This window comes from Amborella trichopoda, chromosome 4, assembly GCF_054954075.1.
Source record: "Amborella trichopoda isolate Santa Cruz 75 chromosome 4, AtrichopodaSantaCruz75HAP2 v2.0, whole genome shotgun sequence".
NCBI classification, from domain to species: Eukaryota; Viridiplantae; Streptophyta; class Magnoliopsida; order Amborellales; family Amborellaceae; genus Amborella; species Amborella trichopoda.
In genome coordinates, this window is record NC_142339.1 from 5,466,376 (window position 1) to 5,494,141 (window position 27,766).

Here is a 27,766-nt window from a genome sequence, read left to right on the forward strand (position 1 = left end):
TTTTGTTCCATAATGGTTTGTGGGTTGCATGTTTCTATGTCTTTTTTTGAGTGCTAAAAGGCACTTCATTTATAGGATAGCGCCCCTCCATTTTTTAAGTGATAAAAGAATCCTAATTTCTAGATCTATGGATTTCAAAAAAAGGGTTAAAAATTTGAAGTGGCTCTATTAGGAGATAAAAATTTAAAACTAAAAAGAAAGAAAGGAAAACCCTCATTAATCATGCTGGTTTTGGTTAGATGAAGGGACGAGGAGGATAATTTGGCATGGTTGGGAGGATTATGTTCGGGTATTATTGTTTTATAAATTAAAAATAAAAAAACTTTAAAATTAGAAATTAAAAAAAAAATTATTTAAAAAAAAAAACCCACTAATCATGGTGGTTTTGGTTAGATGAAGGGACGAGGAGGATGATTTGGCCTGGTTGGGAGGATTATTTTTCGATTATTTTGCAAAGTACCCATTTAACTCATATGCTAGTAGGGTAGTTCATATTCTGGTAAATTTGAACATAATTTACCCCTCTTATGCACATATTATCGATCTTGGTTTGGAGATGGCATGGCCCATACGCAACTTATGTCAAATGTCTATGCCAACGATGTGGATTAGGTCCTAAACTCCTAACCTCGTGTGTTTCATAGATAATTTATGGAAGGCCTTGCTATATTGTAGCTTTATTTAACGAAATTTGCTATTGCATGTTTTATAAACTCGTAATGGAACTTCGTGACAACTTATTAGTTGTTTTATTCATGACTCAGTGCAAATGTCATATCACCAATTAGTAGAAGTATTTGAAATGCTATTTATATTGGAAAAAGTTTGTATAGAACCGAGGCTCTAAACAATCAAATTAGATCCCACCTCAAAAATTTCACTAGAAGAGGTTTGTTTTGATGCCCAAATATCCGCAAATTGATCATCTAGACATCAAGATGCATGGACATGAAAAGAAAATGGATTTCAAGTTTTAGAAATAGTGTATATTGTAATGCAGTTTTTGATCGTCAATTTTCAAGATTTTCAAGTTTTTATAAATCTGCTTGATCTACATTATTTTTGAAGCTTTAAAATTTATAATTAAAGATGAAAATATATTTTAAAGCTATCACAAAGATTTTCAGTATTAAAAGCACATTTCTCGATAGTATTTGAAAGTGTCGCTTTACTATGATTGTTTAGAGCCTCGGCTCTATACAAGCCACACCTTGGGTGTGGTTGCAACCTCAAACAATCCACACACCTCCAAAATTTATTATAGCATATAATTTTGATGTAAAAAATTCTTAGGATTATCTTAAAACCTATTTTCATATCTAATTATACAATTTTATACTCAAAAAATGGTTAAAATCAAGTAGATCTATAAACATATGAAAATCTTGAAAATGGACGGTCTAGATAATGTGTTGGAAGATGCACCATTTATATAACTCATTATTTATTTATTCATACATCTCAATGTCGAGAGGATCAATTAGAGGGTTTTTCAACATTAAAACAACATTTTTGATAGATTTTTGAGATGCATATGTAATTTTACATTTTAAGGTTGCAACCTTATATAAACTTTTTCCATTTGTAATATCTATAGGTTATTATAAATAAAGATGTGATTTTTATAAAAAATTAGAAGAACTTACCTATTTAAGCAAGATATATATTAAATTATCTCTCTCCTTGATTTTTCTCTGTATCTCCTTCTCTCACATACTCATCTCCCTTTCTCTCGCCTAAATCACAATTTCCTCTCCAAGTGCTCTCTCTCCAAGGTATGTATTAGGCACCCTAGGCTTTTTTATTTAGAAGAAATGTACCATACATAGTGGAATTCATAAAAAGTTGAGGATCATTTCTGTCATTTAGCGTTGGTACTGCTGTATCAATCAGACCTATAAACCCTAATTTCTTCGCGCGCGCTAAAGTGTGTCATCGGTAGGGTATCAACTCCTCAGCTCATCTCGCCTCCTCTCATCTCCATACAGGTACGTTCCATGCCTCCTTAATCTCATGCTTTCCCTCAGTTCCATTCATTTTTTCCCATTTTTCACGCCTTCCCTCATTTCCATTCATTTTTTTCCATTTTAATCTAATTTCCATTCATATTTTCCCATTCTAATCTAATCTAGGGTTAGGTTTATAAACCAGGAGGAATTATTTCTTATGCGTTCAATGTTCTTTTTGATATTATATGTGCTCATATGGCTCTGATATTAGTTTCTTCTAAAAAGCAGGTCAATAATTTTTCAGCATTTTTTTATTTATTGTTGATATTCTCTCTCACAGTCAATTCTCTGAATCTGTACATGTCATTGTAATTTTTCTTATTTTTTTTAATCCATCGAAAGGATATTGTTATTGATGGAGTATTATATTTTTGTAAAATAAGTAAATTGTGGTTTGACCAATTCTTATTCATGCTCTGGATAGTGCTCTTGAGATAATGCATATAGTCTACTTAATTAACAGTTAGATCTAGATCTTGAAGAGCTCTATAAGCATGTTATTGTGAACTGCATATAGTCTACTTAATGGACAGTTAGTTCTAGATCTTCAAGAGCTGGATATACATGTTATTGTAAAACTGTTCATTGGTTGATTTGGAGATGTTTTTGCAGATTTTTAGATAAAAAGAAATTCTTCTAAGCAGGTGGTTTTCCCTTGGAGAAATTGTACTATTTACTCCTTAGCAAGCTATATGTACCACTCAAATTTTATATATACACGACACTGAAAAGCTGCAACTGAAATGCAATAAAAAGATGCATTTTTTATTGGGATATTTTTCAATTTTTGGTGGGCTGGAAAATGTATCTGTACTGTGCTTGATTATCGTTAATTATTCACATTCTTCATCATATTTTGTTAATAACCCTCCACCAGTCCATAACGTTGTTATCACATTTACATGTACTTTTTATTTCAGGAGTCTGAATACCTCTGTCTCCAACCTTTAGGTCAAAGCCAAGAAGAATCATGAGACTCTTCAATGCTTTTTTCCCCCTATTTTACTTCCTTTGGCCTCTTTGGTGGGTGAGAAAGTGCTTTTGGAAAAAAAAAAAAAAAAGAGAAAGAGCCCTAGGATTCTGTTTTTGGCCTTTGATGTTGCTTTAGAAGCAAAAACGGCTTCACAAAAAACCCATTTTACCGGTGCGTTGGATATAACTACCATGTGCTGCTTAGCTGCACAAGTGAATGGGCCCTAAGCAATTCTAGTGTGTGTAGTTCTATTGTTTTGATATTTTTTCCCCTTTCTTGTTATTTTATATCTTCTGTTTGAAAAAGATTTTAAAAGTTTTTCTCTAGAATTTCAAAGTGCAAACACACTTCTTGATACTACCCATACCCAAAAAATAAAAAATGGATGATATTGATACCCAAGTCTTGCTGGTGATATCAAACATAAGCCGTGAAGGGAGAACAAGCTCGGTCAGCACTTGACCAACAAATATCATGTTCTTGAGCAGTACTAGTTCCAAGCTATTGCCTTCATGTCAGAATCTTAGCTACTCATCTTCTTTTTAGCTGCTAATCTTCTTTGTTAGTGAAGGCCGAGTAGGCAATGAGCAAAGCCCCCTAGTATACTGGTCCCTAACGTGTTCGGCATGGTCATTGGTCCATATGTATAACCTGCTGGAGTGTTAGACCTCTTAAGCAAAGCATGAGTTCGATTAACGTTTTTTTCATATCTATAGTTTCCAGTCATTTTATTTTAAAAATGACTCCTTAAATATTTTATTTTAAAAAATTGTTTGACAGAATATACTTTCTATGTAATATATTTATTGCGAAAAGTATGTCCTGACTCCTTAAATATGGGTTTCTGCTGTTTGGATATAAAAGTCCTAAGTATTTGCATATATGGGATCCTTTATGAACCTAGTATATCCCACTGCGCACTGTGTAGATGCCTATCTATTTCTTAATTAGAGCAACTTTTTGCCGTCCTGTTTCGAAGCTTCCATTTATTCTTCACAACTTTATGCTTGAGCTGCAACTTTCTTATATGCTATTTTGTTAACTCAAATTTCATTATTAACATTGAAATCAGTAAAATTTGTACTTCATAACCATATCAGACACCCTAGAATGTTACGACCTGACAAGAGATATCTCTTACCGGGGAAAAAAAGAAGGGAAAATATTGTATGGATCCCCAATTTTTGGACTTATTTTGTGGTAACGCATCCCAACTTTTCTCTTTCAGGCGGCATTAAAGTTCTCCTAAAAGTATCAATGTACCCCTTCATCCCCTTCCCCTCTCTTTTCTCACTCTTTCACATGAACTTTGAGATCTCAGTCTCTCTTATACCACATGAAGTAAAAAAGAAATGGATGGAAGCAAGATGTCCTTATCTGGTATAAGGGAAATTGTTAATGTCAAATTTCATGAAATAGAGTGAGAAGATAGGGGATGGGGGGGGAAGAGGGGGAACATCAGTAGTTTTTGGAAAAATTTAATGCTGCTTGAAAGAGAAAAGTTGGGAGGGGCTAATATAAATAAGTTTGGAAATTGGGGATCCATAGTATATTTTCCCAAACAAGAAATGGAAAGCATTCTACAAGTTAGACAAACTTTTCCATGGCGTCCTCTCCTCCTAAAAATCCATGGTTTGATCATTTTCTTCTTGCTGCACAAACTCTTAGACAAGCTGTGCTATTTGGATTCGAAATCATGCTTTGTCAACTGAAGAGAATAAATCTCTTTCAAATAATACGAGAAAATAGGTTTTTGAGGTTGCCGAGACTGAAATCCTTGCACATGGTGATCCACCTGAGGCTTGAGAAGCACACTTCAAAAGGAGAATTATCGCAAGTCGCAACTGACGTCTGACCAACACATCTCAAAACATGAAATATGCTTTAACAAACGCTTATATCTGTAAATAACTAAATATCCTTGATCCAAACTATGATCAGTTGTACATAAGTGGGTGAGCCTGAGGGACGGGAAGGGGGTAGGGGAGAGTAAGTCATTTTCCTGTAGGAGTTCCATGCTTGTTGTGCTTTTCCCCCATCATGGTGGCTTGCAACACTAATTCATTTTGGTGCATAATTTTCACTGACCTGAAAATTTGTTGGGTTTTTTTCAGTGAAAGTACAACCTTGGGAAAATGGCGTTGGGTATGATGAAGCCTATGAAGGCTGGATTGGAAGAACCACAGGTGCCCCTTAATCGCATCAGAATTACTCTGTCTTCCAAGAATGTCAAGAATCTTGAGAAGGGTATGTTATCATTTTGAAAGTTCTCTTCATATTTTCTATTTATTATGTTATTTTATTGCTTAGTAGACAGCCATTAAGTAATTTAATTTAGCTTTGAATCTTGCTCCATTCTATAGTCTGTGCTGATCTTGTGCGTGGAGGAAAGGATAAGGGGCTAAAAGTCAAGGGACCAGTAAGGATGCCTACCAAAGTTTTGCACATCACTACTAGGAAATCTCCATGTGGAGAAGGTAAGGGACTTCTGGTTTCACAATGCTTTAATGAGCATACTTAGTAGTCACAACTCACAAGTAATACTACTGACCTTAATTTGTCATATCAATTAATTTATGTTGTTCTAGACTTCTTGTTGATAATCTATTGGTTAACTGTGGTAGAATTGCTACGCGAAGTGAGTTTTTGGGGTTTTTTTGTATGATTTCTTGTCAGTGTGTCTATTTCCTTAAATTTTGGTGAACAAAAGGGAATGTTGGTTACATACATCTTTTTTGTCCCTCATTTGAATTTGTATTATTGTTTCCTGTAACCTTTTGGAATTACTTCTTGAGGTGGTTATTTTAAGGAGCCTGGGTTACTCATTCTTATACGAGCAATTTTGACAATTTAATATAATTTTTGTAGTTCCGGTACATTCTGCTAGCTTTTTGTAGAATTAAAGCATTTGAAGTGTGCAATGAATCTTCAGCTGATTTTGAAAGATTAGCAAAATAGAGAGTTTAGTTATTTCAAATGTTTATAAATCATTGTTATGTGCATTGTTTAAGAGATTTCCTAGGGCCTCACAAAATACATTTCTCTCAACTTTGAAGCTTCACATATTCACAAGTGCTGCCCAATTAATCGGACCTGGCCTGCCGGCCTCCTGACTGGGTTGGATAGCCTTACGAGGCCTTCGCCTACCTAGCCTAAAATTTCTGGCCCTGGCAAGCCTAGAAGTTTGGGGCCAAGAATGGCCTGGCCTGAATGTGGCCTGTTGGTAGTGCTAAAGTTTAGGACATCCATTTGGGCTGGACCGGCTCGTGGGCCACTGTTTTGGGCTGGGCTCGGGCATCCCTATAAGGCCTGCAGGCCAGGCTTGGGGCTGGCCCACCATGGCTTGGCCTTGGTTTAGCTTGTAGGCTGCCCTAACAACCATAGGCCTTTATATGTATGTATGTATAGGCCTTTTATTATTTTTTATTTTTGTCGATTTTTATGGTTAACTTGCATAGTTTGCAGCTATGCATATAATTTTGGACTCTCAGAATTTGGTCTAGTCCCGAGCCCAGTCCTATGGGACTTGGTTGAGACTTCTCATAATTTAATGAAGGTCTATGGAACTCAGTGAGACGTGGCTAAGTCGTATAAGACTTGCTGGGATGCTGAGCCTAGACAAAGGCCGACACAGGGTTTCAAGTAAGAGTGTAATAAAATTTAATTTTAAGGTATGGCTTGAGTTATTATTATCCATTGATATTAACTAGTCAATAATTACACTTGTATGGCAGATGTACGGTTTTGGTCTATAATATGTTTGTGATTAAGCATTATTCTCCAAAATGCGGCTCTTCTAATTTTGGCATAGGGAATCAGTAATATGCTTTGAATGGGAAAATACAGTGACTTGAAAATTTCTGTATTTCGTTGAGTATTGAGACCAATATCTGGATGTTGGAATGGGAAATATAGCATTTTGGAGTACTGAAACAATGCGTTCTACAGGATTATTCTCTATTTGAAATGCTGTAAACCTGGAATGGTAGTGTCTTCAGAGGAAATGTTTGTGTGGGCTCTGGAGGAATGGCTTCCCAGTGATCTAAAGATGAATAACTTGGCTTTGACTGCTTTTGCTGATATTATTGCTCATATGGTTCTACGACTCCATTGGAGGGTATGGTGAGACATGGATCCCTGACCCTAATTTGGGTGGATGAGTTTGGCTTCCTCTCTTACCCATGGAAAGAAATGGGAAGTATACAATAAGCCAATCGCAGGTCCCATTTCTCTCACTAGTGGAAATATGGTTGTTCCTCATCAAATATACATGTGCGTCCATAGTTTTAACGCGTGTCAAAACATTGAGTGTACGACACTAATGTTTGAAACTTTAGAAACCTAGACACTTATTGTATCCTTTCTTTTTGAAACCTCACTGTGAAAGTACTTATTGCCACCTAAATATCCACCTCCCCATCCTTAAGATAATGGATTACATGTCATGCTGAAGTGACAAATTTAAGGTTGGCATGTTTGACATGTGTATGCATGTCAGGCGAGGGCGATGCACATATCTGTGTCTTTGTTACACAATCCCCCATATTATGATTTATAGTTTACTTCCCCAAAAAGAATTACCTTTAGGAAAATCTGTAGTTACCTATTTCACAATTTCAAAGGATGGGTGTAATTGGTATAGGTTCAGTTTAGATTAGTACTTTTCCAAATCAAATTATGTGACCATTGGTGATATTATTTTTTGGTGTCAAGTATGGACTAATCAACTGGCTCAATTCTGCTTATCATTTATCTACATTGCAAATGTATGATCCGTTGTTTTGTAATATGTTCCTCCATGATGGTCTCTTTTACTAGTCTAGGCAGCATGTACTTGATTTGTTTAGTTGATTGTGTATGGGAATCTTGGAACATTCGTGGAGTCCGGTGGATCTGTGAGCTTAATTGCTGTGTATTTGACATCTTTTTAGTTTGGATACCTATGGATACCTATTTTTATGTGTGCTAGTGCTTGCAATCCAGACCCCACAAGCTAGTTTGATTTGAAATGGACTAGGACCCTTCATATGTCATGCAGTTGACAAGTAAACCATAACAAAACAAGGCTTTTGTGGCCATTAATTAAGATTTGATGGGCTGATTAAAGAAAAGAAATTGGTGAATCTAGCGTTAAAAGAAGAAAAAAGAAAGGAAAGACAGTAATGTATTTGTAACTGGCTTCTGCTTTGTCTTCTGGTCTACTATAGACTGTATTGTTGTTTTTGTTATATTTTACTTTTTTGACATTTTCATTTTCTTGAATTGCCAAGTTGGCCTTCTATGCTGTGTTAGGTTTATTATTTCTTGGGCTATGAAGGATGACTTAGCCAAAAAAAATGGTAACTTAGATTGGAATTAGAATTCAGAGATGAGCACACCAGATTGAACTGAGCGCAATAAGTATTTCTCAGTGTGAAAAAACTCGGGCTCAGGCTTGGGACTTGGTGCTTGCACTTGCCGAGTTGCTTGAACAAGTCTGAGTGGACTTGCTCGACTCCTGTCGGAGCTTGAAAATTGCTTTAGAAGAAGCAAAGGTAAGATAAAAATCCCCTTAAAATCATAAAGAAAACAGATAAAAGGAGAATGTATTTGGGAAGAGAGAGAGAGAGAGAGAGAGAGAGAGAGAGAGAGTCCCCTCGATTATTATTTTTTTAGTAGTACTCGAGTAGGTACTGTACAGACTTGCCCAAGTCCTGTAGGGCTTGGGCGAGTCGGAGTCCTACCGTACTTGGTAAGTTCATACACTATTCACCCAGACGAGTATTGTATGGGTGCATTCAGCCCAAGCCTTTAATCTGAACTTCCCTCAGCACCATACTGAGGCCGAGTAACTTGGCTACCTGGTTTGATCCTAATTTGGACTTAGCTGCACGAGCTGTAATGTTTGAGCTCTTCGACAAGATGACCTATAAATTGTTGCTCTGATTCTTTGTGATTTCTTTGGCTCAAGACTTCATGATAAAAGGACTTATGGTTGGCATAAAAAAGAATGTTATATTCACTCCTGTGCACCTTTGTGGCGAAGTCTTAATGTTTTTGGCAATCAGCCGTTTATCAAAATCTATTTTCTTGCCTTTAATGGGTTTTGGCTTTGTATCGATCTAGAAAAGAAAAACAGGTTTTGGAATTTACATTTGCGTTATCATTTTCAATATGATTTGCACTCAAATTTTTCTGAGTTTCACAAACTAATTGGAAATCTGGAAAATAGGAATTGATGTTTGTGGCTACCAAGTCTTAATGTTTTTGGCAATCTGCCATTTATCAAAATCTATTTTCTTGCCTTTAATGGGTTTTGGTTTTGTATCGATCTAGAAAAGAAAAACAGGTTTTGGATTTTACAGTTGCGTTATCATTTTCGATATGATTTGCACACAAATTTTGCTGAGTTTCACAACTAATTGGAAATCTGGAAAATAGGAATTGATTTTACAAGGATGCCTGAAATTAGAGGATCTCGTAAATTGTTCTATTTGAATTGAAGTTTAACCATAATTTAGTCAGGAATGCAATGTATTGTTGGATAACACATGCCAGGGTCTGGCACTGAAATTTGGCAAAATATCTGGAATGAGTTGGGTGTAAATGGATTTGCATTATGTTCCATTTGGTTCTTTTATTTCTCTATCCATGTTGTTAATGTTAATTTCTGTTTTTCTTTATCTTGGCATATCGCTGCACAAAAATCTGATTTTGGTTTTTCTTGACATAAACCAGGAACAAATACATGGGATCGCTTTGAACTCCGGGTTCACAAGAGAGTGATTGATTTGGTTAGCTCTCCTGAGGTTGTGAAGCAGATCACGTCCATCACCATTGAGCCCGGTGTCGAGGTTGAGGTCACGATCGCTGATACTTAGATCTGAAATCCTAAAATCCCATGAACTATATAAACTTGTGTAGTTGAGGTTTCTAGTGTTGTGGATCATATGCCGAGTTGGTAAAAGAAATTTTCCTTTTCTTTGATGCTCTTGGGTATTGTGGGATGTATTCAAAACGTATAGTCACCAGATGAGTTTATCCTCTGGTTTGAATTTTTGCTGGTTTTATTTGCTAGGGACCTTTGAATTATCATTTGGAATTTGCATACCACTTTGATTTTAATATTTTATAGGTTGACTTGGATTAATATGATTAATATGTTACTGATTTTTATCTGCTATGTTAAGGCAGTTTTGGATATTGAGACTCTGAACGACCATCCAAAAATTGGACGGTGCGTTCATCCTTGCAATGTCATTTTGTTGAGGTGGATGTGTATAAATTTTGTCTTTTAGACATCTAATAGAAGGAAATAAATGAAATAAAAAACATTTTGGGAAGTACCTCAAAATAAGAAGAAATGACAAGAATTACAAGACGGATGAAAATCGATTTTAGAGGTTTTGTTCGGGTTTTTGCAGATCCATATGATAGGAATATTTGGATAAATTAGAATGAATTTGGTGAAATGATGAGTATTCTAAAGATCAAATTAAAACCTACCTTCAAATTGCGTTGAGAAATGTAGTTTTAATATTGGAAATCTTTGTGATAGGATTAAAATATATTTTCATCTTTATTTATAAATTTTAAAGCTTAAAAAATAGTGTAGATCGACAGATCTATAACATTTTGAAAATTTTGAAAATTGATGGTCCAAAAATCTGTTACAAAATATATTATTTTCATTGCTTGAAATCCATTTTGTTATTATGTTATGTATTTTGATGTCGAGATGATCAATTTGAAGATATCTGAGTATCAAAACCTCTAATATTGAAATTTTGGAGGAAGAGTTGACCAATTTGAAGATATCTTAGCATCAACACAATCTCTTTTAGTGAAATTTTTTACGTAGGCTCTAATTTGATTGTTTAGAGCCTTGTCTCTATATAAATTTTTATCTTCAATTTATTCTATTTTACTGTTTGATTTAATAAATAGTTATAGGGGTTTATTAAAGCAGTTTCACGCCAATATTTCAAATAAATTTTAATCTCATTTCGTTTGAATATTGAGAAAGAAAATGTATGATGGAGATTGTGCATCGGGTTTTTAGGCTAAAAAAATGATAATTTTGATGAAAAGTTTCTCCCTAGTGCAACTTTTGAACAGAAAAATGAATTTTAGGGACTAAGAGGGATTTATTTGTGTTAGATTGAATAACTTTTTAACCGTGCTCCTCCATAGGCATGTATTATGCTTTATTAGCAATAGTCGTTTGATGTGTTACTGAATGAGTTGGTTGAGGAATAAGTCGGTCAGGGCAATTGAAGAAATAACAAATACGTTTTATTTTTAACTGAATATTACAACTATAGCATTTCTCTATGAATATTACAAATGTAGCACTTATTGGTTTTAGATTATATTACAAAGCCACTGAAAGTTATTAAATATGATGATTTATCAAATAACGAATTCATGGGAAATAATGTACACGATGGCGAGTAAGACCAAAAAGTATGATACAAAGAAGAAATAAAAAAAATGATGAAAGCAGAATAAATAAATCATGAAAAACAAGTATATCCTGCTAAAACACAAATAAGTGATGAAAAAAATCAAGTGTAAGCATAAAAGTTACTTAAAATGATTGAAGAAAAACAAATATATTCTTAAGACTTTTTTAGTATAAAAATACCTCTCTCATAAGCAAATCACAAATAAATAAAAAAAATGCTAGCTCTGGCTGTGGATTAGCTCATAACAACTACATCTAGCATTAAAATGATATAGATAAATTCATGTGTAGCATTTATTTGAAAAATCCGGGACTATTATTTGTCAGAAAAATAAAAATGATCATGAAAAATCAAAAGATATATAATTTGGAGTTGCTCTATATATGAATTCTAACTCAACAAAACCCAAAAATAAATACTTCCCTCAATCCTTGTTGGATATCTAATGATTGAGGATAATTGTGATCTCCCCACAACAAAATTAAGTGGTCTTTCTATATACCTTTCTTATATATTTTTCAGAACGTTTACTTTCCAACATATTAAATTAAATCAAAGGCACTTGGGTTCAAAACGCCACAATATGAGGTCTTGATCTTTATTCTTACCGTGAGTAAGTGACCCCTTCCCCTCTAATCTACTAAAAAAAGAGTAAGACCGAGACTTAAAAGTTGGGCACCTGTTGAGCCTAAAGATCTTTGGGACCAAATAGCTGAAACATATATAGGGCCGAAACAGGTATAATAGGGTATGGCAAGTTGTTCCCTCAATGGTTTGATGGAGGCTAGGCACTAGCTCTTTATGGCACTGAACAGTAGGATAATGGTTCACCATCCATGTCTGTTGAATATATTGAACGGTCGATGGCTTGTGCTAGCACCCCAAATCATAGTATATTTTTATGTGTATAAAAGGGTGCTCTCAACCCTGACCATCTCAAAACCCTTTTGTTTTTTTTTAGGGTAGTTCAATGGTAGGATCATTTATAAAGGTAGGAATCGAACTAGAGATATGCTTGCCAACCATTCAACCCTAAGCTTGACTCCTTTCGATTCCACGACTTAACGGGTCTTCGCCACCATTCATTTGGACGACCTGTTTGAGCCTCTTAAATGAGGGTGAGGTTTGTACAAGGTTACTTTCTTGTACTGTGGAAGTAAGGTACAGCTATAAAATTTATTTATAAATGTCGGTTTGGTGTTGAAACTTTATGATGGCTTCAAAATATCTTTTCATCCTCAATTATGAAATTTAACTTTTAAAAAATGGTATAGATCAAGCAGAACAAGAAACATTTGAAAATTTCGAAAATAGACAGTCTAGATAATTTGTTACAATATGCATTAATTTTTAAACTTAAAATTATTTTTGTTTCTCCATGTGCATTCGTTTTAAGATTGAGATGATCGCTTGAAGAGTTCTATGAATGAACACTCTATGATTTTTGAGGTGTACCTTTTTTATAAGGTTACAACCTTATATAAATTTTTTCCCTTAAATAATTAGCCAACTCCGCAGTTTATAAAAAGGTATATATCACTTCTGCAAACATTATTTGCGTTAAAAAACGAGCCTGTGGTGGAAATGGGCAACATCAGCGTCCGCCGTCTGTGATAAATATGGACAGTAGATGTTGAGTCATAGTGTACTCTTTCGTTTGGCAACGGGCAATTGATATTTTGAAAGTTTATGTAATGATCAATTATAAAATGAGATCACGTTTGTCTTAAATTAAAGACAGCACCCACGTTTTTTTCCAGCTAAGTTATCCCCTTATCCGATAATGTGAATACGGGACTAGTAGAGTTTATATCGTGTAAATCAAAACAGCCGTCCGGTTGCTATCCCTTAATGTTATAACGCTTAATGTTATATACGCCATCTTTTTTTCTATCTACAAATACAAGTCCACCCCATAGAAAATAAAAAAACCTTAAATGCTCACTTCGTATTACTGTTCATGGAAAGAATCCCGCAATTCAACCAACAATTTACAACTTGATTGGAAAGGATTTGAGCTCCAAATAAACAACGTTTTTCATGTTCACTGTAGAGAGAGAGACTTAAATCATCAAGTCTTTTCATAATGAACCGAAGCTATCGATTGAGTTGCAAAGCAGCACCTTCTGCAACCTTGAAATTCCTAAATCGCCCCGAATTTCCTAAATCTCCACCTACATATTTCGCCCCAAAAAATGCACAATCCAAAAGACACACCAAAAATACACCCGAAAGTGATTGGAACCCTGCAAACTTCACCTAAAATTTACCTACATCACCTAGAAATATCGGTTAAATCAATCGATTCCAGCTTTATGCTTAGCTAAAATGGCCAGAAAACTATTTAGAATCATGAAAAATCATCGCAAATTTTCCCAGATTTCTCTGTTTTATTGACCGGCGGATTTCAGTCCCTTCCCTCAACCCTCTGTGAGAGAAATTTCTGGAAATTTGACGGAAAAATTTGTTGATGATCATATATTTGTATTGTGATTTTTGTGTCGGCAAGATCAGCAACATAGTTGATTGAGTGGACCTTTGGTTTTGGAGAGAGAGACAGGGCTTCCTGGTTCCGAGGAAAGATAGCTGTCCGGTATTTAAAACACCGGACAGCTGATCCGTAGGTAAATTTCTCAAATATTTTCCCCTCCGTGTTGGTGGCGGCCAAAAAAATGTGAAACCCGGAATTACAAAAAAGTTCAGATGATATTTGTCACTATAACGTACGGTTCAAAGCCTTTGGGCTTTGGTACTGTTCAAATTCCTCGTTTCTGCGCGGGCGGGGAAACTACCCTCTCTCTCTCTCTTTCTCTTAAGTTCCTCACTCTCTCAAAATTCCTCTCTCTCTCTCTCTCTCTATGTATATAAGTTCTTCTCTCTCTCTCTCTCTCTCTCTAAATTCCTCGTTTCTGCGCAGGCCAAGAGTGAACTATTCTCTCTTTCTCACATCTGTATGGAGGGCGGCAATTCCAGAAGCTTATCTTGCATCTCTCATCCTTCTATAAAAGGTACCCTATCCCCTCAATCACATGCTTCACCTGATTTTCCTTCATAGATTACCATATCAATCTGTGTAGTTTTATTGGGCCCTGTTCCAATTGTATGTGATAGTACCAATAAATGATTACATTTCTAATAAAGCACTATTAATTCGATATGGGTCCAATGTTACTTTTGATATTATATGTTACAAGAGCTTATATCTTCATGAATTTTGCAGGTTATGTTTTTTGTGTGCAAACCCTTGGCTCTACATTCTTCAATTCAGTCCATGCCTGTAAAAAGGCCTGCCGGTATTTGGCAATACCCCTTTTAAAGCCCATTTTTTTTTTAAAATCAAAGTTTTTGGCAAATGTCGTAAATGGGTGAATTTATTTCTTTTTATTCAAAAAGAGAAGAAGCACATTATGAAGAAATATACACATGTTATCATTTTCTCTGAGAAAATTTGAAAAGAACTTTCTTCTAAAAAGCAGATTGAATCTTTCATGTATTACTTTTTTGTTTATTCTTGACATTCTCTCTCACACAGACAATTCTTTGGGTTGGGAGGTGTCATTGTAAACACCTGAATATTTTTCTAATCCTTTAAAAAAACATTTTTCATGATCAAATACTAGTTTTTAAAGCATTACATTGATGTTGGTCTAGTTCTTATTAATGCTCTGGATATTATTCTTGATAGTGATAGCTGTTTACGGGATCAGAGTGTACATGTGCTCCTGTGGGCAAAACACCTACTTAGGGGAATTGGTTGAAGCCCATATACTTGTTAGGAATTGCAAACCCTAGCTTGGGAAGTTTGAGAGGGAGAGAAGACAACCCAGTTCATAAGAATTGCTCACTTACCATGTACATTGAAAAGAATACATATATGTGTTACAAAAGAATAAACGACTATGTTACCCTTGGGTAAATAACCCAGACAATTATAGAAAGAACAAGGCACTACTATCTCTCTCTTAACACCCCCCCTCCAGCCGAACAAGCATTTGGTGCATTGAGAGCTTGTTTATTGACTCAATTGCCTCTAGTCAATGCTTTAATGAACATATCTGCAAGCTGATGGGATGAAGGAACAAATACCATGGAAATAGCACCTGATATGACCTTTTCCCTGATGAAGTGATAATCGACCTCTATATGTTTAGTCCGGGCATGAAAGATAGGTTTTGTAGCTAGTCGCATTGCACTTTGATTATCACAGGCTAGAGTGGTGGACTTAGTCAAGGAAACTCCAATTACTTTAAGAAGCATGCATAACCAAGTAATTTCCGCTGCCACAGTGTTCATAGCTCTATATTCCGACTCTGTGCTTGATCTTGATACTGATGTTTGTTTCTTGCTGCTCCAAGAAATAAGGCTATTGCCCAAGAAGATGCAAAATTCAGTAATGGAGCGACGATCATTGGGACATCCTGCCCAATCAACATCCTTGTATGCTTTAAGGTCTAGAGATCCCGAGGACGCATAGAATAAATCATTATGTATAATACCTTTCAAGTATCTCAAAATTCTTTTGGTTGCTTCCCAATGAGGTTGTCGAGGAGATTGCATAAAGTGGCAGACTGTATTTACAGCATAGGCAATGTCAGGGCGTGTAAATGTAACGTACTGGAGGCTGCCAACAATACTTCTATAAAGAAATGGGTTAGGTAAGAGCACCCCTTCTTCAGTCCGTAGCTTCTTGTTTACTTCAGTAGGGGTAGGTACAGGATTACACTCCAACATTTTAGCTTTGGAGAGTAGATCAAGGATATACTTGTGTTGAGTGAGAACAATTCCTCCCGTTGTCTGATGAATTTCAATACCCAAAAAGTATTTCAATTCCCCAAGGTCTTTCATTTCAAATTTCAACTTCAAAACCTTCTTAAGATGTTCAATGCCTCCAATATCATTTCCAATAATGATAATGTCATCCACATAGACTAAGAGCAGCATGATACCTGAGGTTGACTTTTTCAGAAATAAAGAGTAGGCAACTCTGCTCCTTCGAAAACTAATATTATTGAGTGAAGAGCTAAATTTATCAAACCATGCATGAGGAGCTTGCTTAAGACGATAGATAGCTTTGTGGAATTTTACAAACATAATGTTGATGTAAGGGATCTTCAAAGCCTGTTGTTGCACGTACACCTCCTCTTTCAAGTCACCATGAAGGAATGCATTCTTCGCATAAAGTTGATAAAGTTTCCACTTGAGTTTAGAGGCCATAGCCAAGATACAACGTGTAGTGGGAGCCTTAACAACTGGGCTAAAGGTTTCATCATAATCAATGCCATATTCCTGACTAAACCCTTTGGCTACCAGTCATGACTTTAGCCTTTCTATTGAACCATCTGATCTGACCTTGACTTTGTACACCCACTTTGAGCCCACAATGTTTTTCCCATGTGGCAATGGTACTAAAACGCATGTCATATTCCTTTTTAAGGGTATCGATTTCTTCTTTCATTGAAGCTAGCCAACCAGTGTCAGAGGCAGCATCTTCATAGTTGGTTCTTGGATTTGGGAAATTTGCATTGCAAAGGCTTTATGATTGGAAGACAACTCACAACAAGAGGTAAACCTTTCAATTGGGTACTAAGTTTTTGCACTGTGCAGGGTGGAGTTTGGAGTGGAAGTAGCTGCAGAGTAGACATGATAATCTGATAGGTGTTTAAGAGGTTTGCGTAGAACGAGAGGAACGATGTTGTGGCATAGGTAGGTCTTCGAAGGGTGGTTCAGGTAGGTTAGGTGATGTGATTGGAGATGCATCAAGGTTTGAAATAGGTGAAAGATGGGGTTGTGGTGAGTGCTCCATTGAAGAAGGTTGTGAATCAAACCTGTCAGATTGAGAGGGTGATCTTGGTAATCTATTAATGAGATAAAGTGCAGTGGAGAAGGCTTATGGCCAAAGAAACTACGGGAGACCACTTGCAAACATCATTGAGAAACTGCTCTCAACAATATGATGGTGCTTGCGTTCCGCAACACCATTTTGTGCTGGTGTGTAGGGACATGAGTAGTGATGGTGGATGCCATGTTGACTCAAATATTCTCTAAATGCATGAGAGGTAAATTCACCACCACTATCAGACCTAAGAGTCTTAAGTTTGCAAGAAAATTGGCGTTCAACATAGGTGTGAAACTTAACAAAACAATCAAACACATTAGACTTTGATTTCAAGAAAAATACCCAAGTATATTGAGTATAATTATCCACAAAAATTACATAAAACCGAGAGCCAAACAACGAAGTAACTGGAGCTGGACCCCAAACATCACTATGAATTAGATCAAGAGGGGCATTAGTTTTTCTACCAGTGGAGCTAAGTACAACTTTAGAATGCTTGCCCAACTGGCAAGATGAACACAATGAACTAGAAGGTAAATCATCAACAAAATTTGGGAGAGTTGACACTTTTCCAAGACGATGAATGACAGAGAAACTAGGGTGACCTAAGCGCTCATGCCACAAAATAGACATCCCTCTTTTAGTTTTTGAGTGGAAATAACAAGACCATACAGTCGATCATTTTGGAGTACATAGAGTCCTTTTCTCAGCACTCCCTCAGCAATCACCTTCCTACTCTATCGATCCTTCACAACACAACCACGAGGAGTAAACTCAAAACTACATTTAAAATCTTTAGTAAATTGAGATGTAGATATGAATTGTTTCTTTAATTTTGGCACAAGTAAAACATTTGGAATGTTTAAAGAATCAAGGGTAGTAGAAATGGAGCCAGTACCAGTATGAGTGATGCGCAAGGCAGTGCCATCCCTAGTGAATACCATGCAAGAACCATAATAAGGACCCATACCTCGAAGTTGGGAGTTGTCATCTGTCATGTGAGCAGTTGCATCAGTGTCCATAATCCAAGAACAATTGGTTGGTTCAGTGACTGACATGTTGCTGAAGTCGTGAGCTAGTGCATCATGAGAAGATGAGGTACCCTTGATGTCCCAACAGTTTTTAGCAATGTGCCCATACCTTCCACAAAATTGGCAAGTAACACGAGGTCGTATGCCCACTCTTGGTTGTTGGGGTTGGTGATAATTTGGATTCATTCTAATAATACCTTGTTGATTTTGGTTACGACCTCTACGTCCGTCACGTCCACACCCTCGACTATAGCCACCTCTTTGCCATGATGGTGTACTAATAAGCGCTCGAGGGTTACTCTCAACCATTGATGAAGATACAAAACGACCTTCATATGTGAGAAGAGAAGTTCAAAGCTCAGAAAATGAAGGAAAGTGAGGTTTGGTTGATAAGGATGTCTCAAAAGACTTAAACTCTAGACCAAGGCCTTTGAGTGTATAAAGAACCATATCTTGATCACTTACTAGAATACCACTGCTGCAAGATGGTCACATGTAATCTTCAACTTATTCAAACATTCAGTTACAAAATGTGGGCCTCTTGTAAGTTGATCAGTTCAGTCTTGAGTTGGAGGACATTGGCAAATGTTTCCCTTTGGTATGCATTATAAAGGATCTCCCACACTTCTTGAGATGTCTTCAGGTGCATCACTTCAGTGAGCAAGTCATCAGAGAGAGTAGAAAGTAACCAACTCAACAAAGTTTTATCTTTCATTCACCATTCTAGAAACTTAGGATCAATTTCTTTCTTAAGGGAGACTTGTGACGGGTCCAGATTGGTGCCTTGATCTTCTTTTGGTTCCTCAGAGACATATTCATTCAGTGGTCGACTAGACCCATCAAGATGACCTTCAAGATTTGGGCCTTCAATGCAATTTAGGACTTTGGCCTTCCATTTTAGATAATTGTTTCTACAAAGTTTGATAGAGATGAAGGATGGAAAATTGAGCGAGGCCATGGCAGAAAATATTTACGGAAAATAGATGATTCTGAGAGCTAATAGGTGTAACTTTGGTACCAAGACTGCCGAAGTTTCAAGAACAACCACCCAGGTAAGTTCGGTGTCGAGATTGTGAGACCTAACAGGTGTAACTTCGATACCAAGATTGCCGAAGTTTCAAGAGCAACCACCCAGGTAAGTTTGGTACTTAGTGTGCCGATGGTCACTGGGTTCTAACAGATACTACTTCGGTGTAAGAGTAGCCGAAGTTTCAGAAGTGAGTTTGGTACTTATTGTGCCGATAATAAGTTTCAGAGATAAGTTCGGTACCTATTGTGCTGATGATAAATTGACCTTCACCATTTTTGTAAGCCAAATGGACCACAATTTCTTGTTTACAAGATGGTAAGGAGAATATCATATGGAAGATACTTCATGAAGAAATGACAAGAGAACACTTTGTGGGTCAAGGACAAGAAAGGTTCGTAAAGAGGTGACTTTGGAGAAGATTTTCTTTTAGAGAAAAGCACAAGGATTTGAGTTTAAGAATAACAAATTTAGAGTGAGAAAGAGGCAGATCATGCTTGAGTAGATCTTTAAAGAGAGAAATGGTGACTTGCAAAGAGAAGGAGTTGAAAGTTGGAAGAGTGGATCACCAAAGAAACATAGAGAGAGATGCAATGTAATATTTAGTGAGAGAAAGAGGCAGTGCACTTACTGATCGTGCTTGATCGTGCTTGAGTAGAGAGAGATTGGTAGATTCCATTCGCTCTGATACCATGTTAGGAATTGCAAATCCTAGATTGGGAAGTTTGAGAGAGAAGACAATCCACTTCATACGAATTGCTTACTTACCATGTACATTGAAAAGAATACATATATATCTTACAAAAGAATAAATGACTATGTTACCCTTGGGTGAATAACCCAGACAATTATAGAAAGGACAAGGCACTACTATCTCTCTCTTAACAAAACTATGCTCCCTCAGTTGGAGCATAGTTTACTTCTACTCTACCTGTTAGAAGACTTACTTGGGAGAATTTTTTCAATCTAAAATTTTGGAAACTGCCTAAGAATCATTGGATGATTATTCTCAAAAGGAAAAAAAAAATTGAAGTTTGAGTTTTGTAACACTTAGATCTCACCATCCAAAAATTGGATGGTCTCTATTCAATCGTGTGACATTATGTTTTTTCAAGTGCATAGGGGGTGTAATTAGATTTATTTATTTATTTATTGAGGTTAATCTATTGATTGAAGATGTTACATCCCCAAAATTTGGGGTTCTAAAATTAATTCTAGGTGGGGTTTTACTGAAAGGAGTAATGCTTTAGTTTGAATCTCAGATATGCTACCTACCTAGATATAGGCACGAGTGTCTGAATCCGATATCTAAGTGTCTAGTACTTCAGCCTAAAAAACCAATATGGCAAAACACATACGTGAAATTGTTATTTTATATTAAAGCAACTTTAATGCTTATATAATAAGGGATTGTATACAATGAGGCTATTTACCTTTGGTACAAGGAGGTCACAATTATTTACAACCATCCGATGTGAAATCCGATAGATTAAATGTGTCACAAAGTTCAAGAAAATTTCTTTTGAACTTTGAGCTTGGTCAATGAAATAAATGCAGCCACCCAATTTCACATCCAATGATCAAGACTAATTGTAACCACCTTGTGCCAAAGGTAATTGGTCTCATCGTATACTTTTCCATATAATAAAGGAAAAGTATACAATGAGATCTTTTATCTTTGGTACAAGGTGGTTACATCTAATCCTGACCATTGGATGTGAAACTAGATGGATGCATTTATTCCATTGACTGAGCTCAAACTTCAAAAGAAATTTTCTCAAACTTTGTGACGCACCCAAGCTATCAAATTTCACATCGAATGGTTGTAGTGATTGTGACCTCCTTTTATTAAAGATAAATGGCCTCATTGTATACAATCCCTATAATAAATAGTTTATGTTTATTACATGTGGTCGGCACAGCTGCAGATAGCATGAACTTGACACAAGGCATCTTGGGATCAAACCCCACCATTGTGCCCTATATATCTTCTTAGTGTCCCTGTCTTAGGAAGTGTCGATATAGTGCCGGAGTCTTGGCACCCAATAATCCAACAAGGATGAAGTGTTTGGATAACATAGAATCTCTACCATCAATGAAATAGAAAAAATTGATAAATTTGCCCCAAAATGGTTTGAATTTCCATTGCTGGAATATACACAAGTTCCCTGCTTTTGTTTTTTTTTCTTCTAATTCATGGGTGGTGGGACTTTTTGTTGTTTCTTATTCAACCCCAATATTTTCTACTAGATTGAGTCAGAGCTTGAGTTCTCTGGTTTTAATTTCTCCATTGTGGGTTTGGTTTTCTCAATGGATAAAGACCCAATTTTTATACCTCGTTTTTTATGGCTTATTGGTTCTGTCGTTCACCTGCTCAATGGAGCACATGGGTGTTGTTAATTGCTATGGGTGTGACCACTTTTCTGTTTTGGTACCTTGTGGTCCTTTGAGGCTCTTAGTTGAGCTTGCTGTGTCAAAAGATGACAAACTCCCTGCTCTTATTTATTAGGCTAGGGCTGTTAATTTTTCCTTGTTTTGATCAGGTCAATGGCCATATATGATCTGGTTAGTGGAAAGAGAAATTCAAGGTTCTGTTTTTGGTTCTATCAGTAATAGTTTGAGTTCGACTCTTGGGAATTTGTGGCTTCAAGGAACCATGAGGCTAATATTTCAAATTCACAATCAAATATAGGTACTGAATTAGAGCGAGAGATAAAGTTGGTCGTGGCAGAAGAAACTCAACTTTATAGTAAGCACAGGAGCAGCAAAAGACTCCTTGCTTTGGTCGGTCAGTTGGTACAGTCAGTCAGTAAGTCAATCCGGGTAGGAAGAGTAGCTACGACGTATGCCCTTCGGTTTCGAGGACTAGTGTTCTTACTTGAAAGAAAGAAAAGGGAGCAGGCCTTCAAGTTCTGGTTCGAATTCAACACTTTGAAAATTGTTAGCTTGAGGAGATAGAAGGAGTAATGTTCCAGAAATGCATTTGGGTATTGAACCAGAGAAGAATCTGAGATTGGTTGCAGTTAGAGATTGGTCAAATTAACAGTGATTTCGTTATTGAAACTGGGTCTCGAACTTGGGTTTCGTCTTCTGAAGATTTGGAAACAATGGAAACCCATGTACAGTTTACCGGTAATTCAGTTACTGGAAATGGGTCCGAGGAATCTTGCCCTTTAATTGGTCGTGGGGTTTGTTTTTCTTCTAATAAGGGATTATAAATATTGAAATTAATGTAGAGAGATGTCCAAATTTAATGTATGTGAAGCAAAATCGGGCGAGGCTTGTTGCTTCAAGGACTATCAAGCTTGGTTTCGGCAATTTCATATTTCATATTGAGCTGATTGCAAGGGCAGCCATGTATGATTTCATGGGTATGTATGCTTATTACCTTGCAATTATAGTTGGGTATTACCTTGCAATTATAGTTGGGCATGGCGTAACTCTAAGGCTCTTCGCTTTCTACTGAGAGCACTTCTGGCATTCCTAGTGTCTTATAAAAATCCTTTATTTTAGATACCTCTTCAAGACTTTGTCAACAAATGACCAACAAAAAAAAGAAGAATGAAATGTATTGGGTCAAAATTTGTTGTAAAGGAGCCAAACAGACACATCTAGACGATAAAATCTGCTTCTAGTTTTTCACAGACATATTTCTCAATGTTTTTTTTTTCACAGACATTCAATCAGTTTACCAGCACAATGAAACAAAATTAACAAGATTTTCTAATTCAGGGTGAAATAGTTTACAGTTTTTTGTTTTGTTTTGTTTTTTTTTTTTTTTTAATTTGAAAGTTTTTTATTTGACATCCAAACTGGCCGTAATTTTTTTTTGGGTTCTTTTTGAGAAAAAGAATCCCAGGGTGGATCAAGAACCTTAAATAGGCTCTGGATTCAAAGCACGTCAAGGATCGACCCAAATTTGCTAAGCTTTCAAATTTTTTTTGAATTCGGTCAAACCCTTGCCTGATACCTTAGATCTCAAAAACCTGTGAAATCCAATGTTTTCTCTTGAATCCAATGTTTTTAATGGGAAGATCAAGCAAGAATATCTGGTTGAGGGTTAAATTTGGGTGAAAGTAGGGGACTCTAGGGCTCAAAAACGAAGAAAAAAAAATACGAAAAGGGGCAGAAACTCTGTTCATGAGCAGTACTCGGGCCTGTACTTTGCAGACCTGCCCTATACAGGGTAACCAAGGTATGCTGTTGCTCAGTGACTTGTTTTTTGTGGATTATTATGAAGTTTTGGGCGCTATTAAATTATGCCTTGTTCATCAGTCTTATATGTGGTTCTTCATCTTTGTAGTTTTTCTCTGGATAGTACACATTGAATTTATGTTTTCCGTTAAATCATTATTAAGCTTAAAGTATGCTGCTTTATTAATCATATCAGTGGCTTTCTAGTTTGTACTTCTGCTTTGGTTGAAACTTTTATCCTTCTCTATTGAATTTCCTCTTAGTTTCTAGCGAATTTGGGTTTGTTTTTCCTCCTCAAGGAAAGGGTCATTCATTGCACACAATTCTAGAGTTAAAATCCTAGAAGCCACAATATTCCTTACTTTGTTCCTTTATATTAATTTCTCCTGGTTACAAGCATGATTGAGTTCTTGCATCTTTGTAATTAAGTTTGTTATGTCTGTTGATTGATTCTTTTTTTCTATTCATAGGAATAGGTACATTACTCTGTGACTCTTCATGCTACATGATTTCATTATTAGAGTGACTAGAGGAACCTAAGATCTCTGGTCATTAATGCCTCACAATCCTTTCACACCAAATAGATTGCGACTATTTGGTAGTGTGTGTAAATGTTTCAATAAGCTTTGTCAAATTACTCACTATGACTAGTTATGGAGTTCTTTTCCTGTTTGGAATGTTGAATGTGAAGTTAAAATGTGGGAGGGTCGCTATTCTGTTGCTCTTTTTGTTTCCAACTCTATATTGGTAGTGAAAATTGGTCTCTGTGGTTTGTATAGGTACATTGTAGGGTCTCAAATGGACCTTTTGCCTTTTTACAGCATGCCAACTCCCATAGAATGCACTCATTCTATGTTGATGAAATGGTAGACTCCATAGAATCCACATGGGTGAGAATGATGTTGATGAAATGGTAGACTCCCCGCTCCATGTGATCCTAGTTGATGTGGAGCAAAGGAACCACATGTAATGATGCAGAGATAGCTTCAGATAGGGGTATGGATGGTGAATCATGCATAGACATGGTATTTGAGAGAGAGGCAGAAGCATATGAGTTCTATAACAATTATGCTAGATTTGTGGGGTTTAGTGTCCGAGTTAATAGGGTACGTAAGAAGAAAGGAGAGCTTCACACCATAGAATTGTGCTGCAGTAGGGAAGGCTATCGCAGAAAGAAGCATGAAGGGGCTAGACAACCACATGCAGTCACGAGGTGTGGTTGTAACGCTATGGTACGCATAATTAAAAAAGAAAATGGTCAATGGGTTGTGACTAAGTTTGTGAAGGAACACAACCATGGGTACCTAACCCGAGGCAAGCTCACCTTCTCCGCTCCCATCGGTTGCCAAGGATCACATACAGGCAATGGGATCTGCAATGGTGAAATCTAGACAAATTTATGATAATTTTTTGGAGCAAGCAGGTGGGGTGGAAAATGTCATATTCACCCAGAAAGACTTTGAGGACTTCAGAGCGGAATTGACGAAGAGAATAAAGGGAGAAGAAGGGAACCTTGTGAAGGGATGGTTGAGCACGATGATGGAGCTTAACCCATCCTGCTTCTACAAAATGCAAGTTGATGAAGCAGGGCACATTGTGGGCATATTATGGACGGATCTGAGATCAAGGATCTCACACCATCATTTTAGTGATGTTGTGACCTTTGATACAGCGTACAAGACCAACTGTTTAAGTATGCCATTCGCCCCCTTTTTTGGAGTTAATCACCACAAGAACACTATCTTTTTTGGGTGCGCACTCGTATTTGATGAGACTTCTGAATCATTTGTTTGGTTGTTTAAAAATTGGTTAGAGGCAATGCATGGCCACCAACCGGGTGTTATTCTAACCGACCTGGATCTTGCCATAACCGCTGCAGTGAAGGAAGTTTTCCCTGAGAGTCACCACCTTTTATGCAGGTGGTGTATCATGGGAAAGTTGAAAGAGAGCTGAGCTCCACCTTGTGTGGTCATCCAGGTTTTGCAGAGATGTTTTAGAAGGTCATCACTAATTGTTGATTAAAAAATATGGGCTTCAAAAAAATGACTGGTTTAGAAATTTGCACGAATATCGGACAAAGTGGGTTGACACATACTTATCAGAGACGTTTACTGCAGGTATGAATACCACACGGAAATGTGAGGGGATGAATCGTTTCTTCGATTTATATGTGGACTCAGCAACTAGCCTGCCTTCATTTTTTTCTCTCTCTAGGAAGCTGGAGGATAAGAAAGTCCAGAAGGAGAGAGAGAAGGACTTGAAAGATGTTACTTCTACCCCTTTGCTGAGGGCAGTTTTTTATATTGAGGTGCACGCATCGAAAATTTATACACAGAAGCTATTTCACTTGTTTCAAGAAGAGCTAATCAAGTCCACTGACTGCTTGGGTGATTTAATTATTGAGGATGGTGAAGTGTCTACATATAGGGTGGCAGATTGCGATGGGGGGACAAGGCCCCACACTGTTGCTTTTGAAAGCTCTGAGAAGAGGGCTCAAAATGTTGACATTCCATGTATGCACATGCTTAGGGTATTTAACATAAGGGGTATATGGGAAATCCCACCCCACTACATAATGAAGCGGTGGACAGTGGAGGCTAAGAAAGGGACTGTACTTGATGCAAGTTGGACAGAAATACTTGATAATTCCCAACTTCCTCAGATGTATCGACACAATGAGTTGTCAAATCTATGTCAAGCAGTTCTTGATTTAGGGTCAGAGAATGAGGAGGTATTTGAATATGCAAAGTCAGGAATTCTCAAGTTAGTAAGTGAGCTCGTAGCTAAATTGAAGCCTAGGGTAGACATGCTGAATCCTGCCTCAACCCATTGTAGTGTTGGGGATGGCATGGTGGGTAATTCTCGTAGAACAATTGAGTTCCGACCTCAACAATTCAGTTCTCAAACCTCGGAATCATGATGGTTGCATTGACAATGGGCTATTTTGAGTGTAGCCAAATTAGCTTGCTGCTGATTTTTGTTTATTCAAAGAAGTATCGTGAGAGAAAACTTCAATTTTTACTTGCACTACCATCATGGAAGTCATATATGAAATATGCCCTGGTATATGATTAATTGAATAGAGAGATTATAATTATTGGTTTCTTGACATGTTCTTTTCAATTTTGTAAATAATTTCTTTTCATTCAATTTCAAGATTAAAAAACGGTCTACCAGATATTGTTTCTAAATGTGAATCAGATATGCAGTTGGAAGATAAATTTATGACATGCAGTTGTATATTTGTTGCATATAGATATAAACATACACAGCATAAAGCCGTAACATAAAAAATGGTGGTGTTTGGTTGTGTAAATCGAAGCCATAGACAGGGAGTTGAGGGTGATGTAACCAAGGTTGGGCAGTTTTTTAGCTTAACTGTGAGCATTATTTGCGTATTGTATTTGACTTAATTGTTACTCGGCATTTTGTGGATGATTTGCATTGGCATCTGATCAAGTTTTATAATTTAGGCTTAAGAAGAATTCAGTTGGATTGATTGTGTTCTTTTCTTAGCTCTGAGTTTCTTCTGTCAACTGAGTATACCATCCCATCCATGTAGACGGTTATAGTTAGGTACCGCTGTATTGTACATATTAATATTATGCCTTACTAATATTTGGTACAGTATTCAACTGATGTGCATGCATGGATAACGTTGGACACTAGATATCCCTGCCTTTTCATGCTGCAATGAAATTTTTAGCATGGACTTGGGCATGGTTAGCATTAACTGGTAATGGCAGATGTTAGATGCCTGTCTTCTCGTGCAGAAACAAATTTTCAGGGTGGGGACAATTTTGTGCAGTCCAGAAATTATTCATGCCTCATTTATTTGACTTCTTCCTAGGAGAGCTGTCATAGCTGTTTCTTTGAGCGTCTAATTTTATTTATGGTTATTTTATATTTATAGTTCTCCTTTTCTCTGTGATGGATTTATTTATGTGTTTTTTTGTCTGATGGGTTTTGTCGAACTTTGCATTCTTTTTTCCTTTTATAGGAATCCGCAGAAGCTGCTCTGGCCATATGACACCTGGCTGAGGCAAACAGGAAATCCTTACATTGGGGTGGAACCAGGAAAGCACATCAGAAGTGAGTTTTCAAGGCTTAGTGGTACTGTTCTCTCACTTATGATCTCCATATCTTTTGATCTTCACATTGGCTTACAATAAAATCAGTCCATGAGAACCTCATGTTACCTATATCACTTATGGGCTCACTAGGTTGGGGAAAGCCTGGTGAAATGGAG

At 36.7% G+C, this 27,766-nt stretch overlaps 1 protein-coding gene and 1 pseudogene across 2 annotated transcripts; both read left to right on the forward strand.

Annotated features, from left to right (window-relative positions):
* Positions 1 to 1,929: 1,929 nt before the first annotated feature.
* On the forward strand, positions 1,930 to 10,162 carry LOC18439240 (small ribosomal subunit protein uS10y). The gene is made up of 4 exons (XM_006849409.4): positions 1,930 to 1,988; positions 5,097 to 5,229; positions 5,346 to 5,459; positions 9,700 to 10,162. Exons 2-4 carry the CDS (start codon positions 5,118 to 5,120, stop codon positions 9,840 to 9,842), a joined length of 369 nt encoding a protein of 122 aa, XP_006849472.1. The 5' UTR covers positions 1,930 to 1,988; positions 5,097 to 5,117; the 3' UTR covers positions 9,843 to 10,162.
* Positions 10,163 to 13,549: 3,387 nt separating this feature from the next.
* LOC148782218 (protein FAR1-RELATED SEQUENCE 5-like) lies at positions 13,550 to 26,743 on the forward strand (annotated as a pseudogene). Its single transcript, XR_002281865.2, has 4 exons — positions 13,550 to 14,053; positions 14,347 to 14,437; positions 24,297 to 25,467; positions 25,529 to 26,743. The product of XR_002281865.2 is annotated as a protein FAR1-RELATED SEQUENCE 5-like (transcript).
* Positions 26,744 to 27,766: the final 1,023 nt, after the last annotated feature.

What these genes read in the sequence shown, in the direction of transcription:
- LOC18439240 (XM_006849409.4), top strand. Translation starts at nt 5,118, where the DNA reads ATGGCGTTGGGTATGATGAAGCCTATGAAGGCTGGATTGGAAGAACCA. An exon ending in TGTCAAGAATCTTGAGAAGG is followed by an intron (nt 5,230 to 5,345) that starts GTATGTTATCAT and finishes TCCATTCTATAG; the next exon opens with TCTGTGCTGATCTTGTGCGT. An exon ending in GAAATCTCCATGTGGAGAAG is followed by an intron (nt 5,460 to 9,699) that starts GTAAGGGACTTC and finishes GACATAAACCAG; the next exon opens with GAACAAATACATGGGATCGC.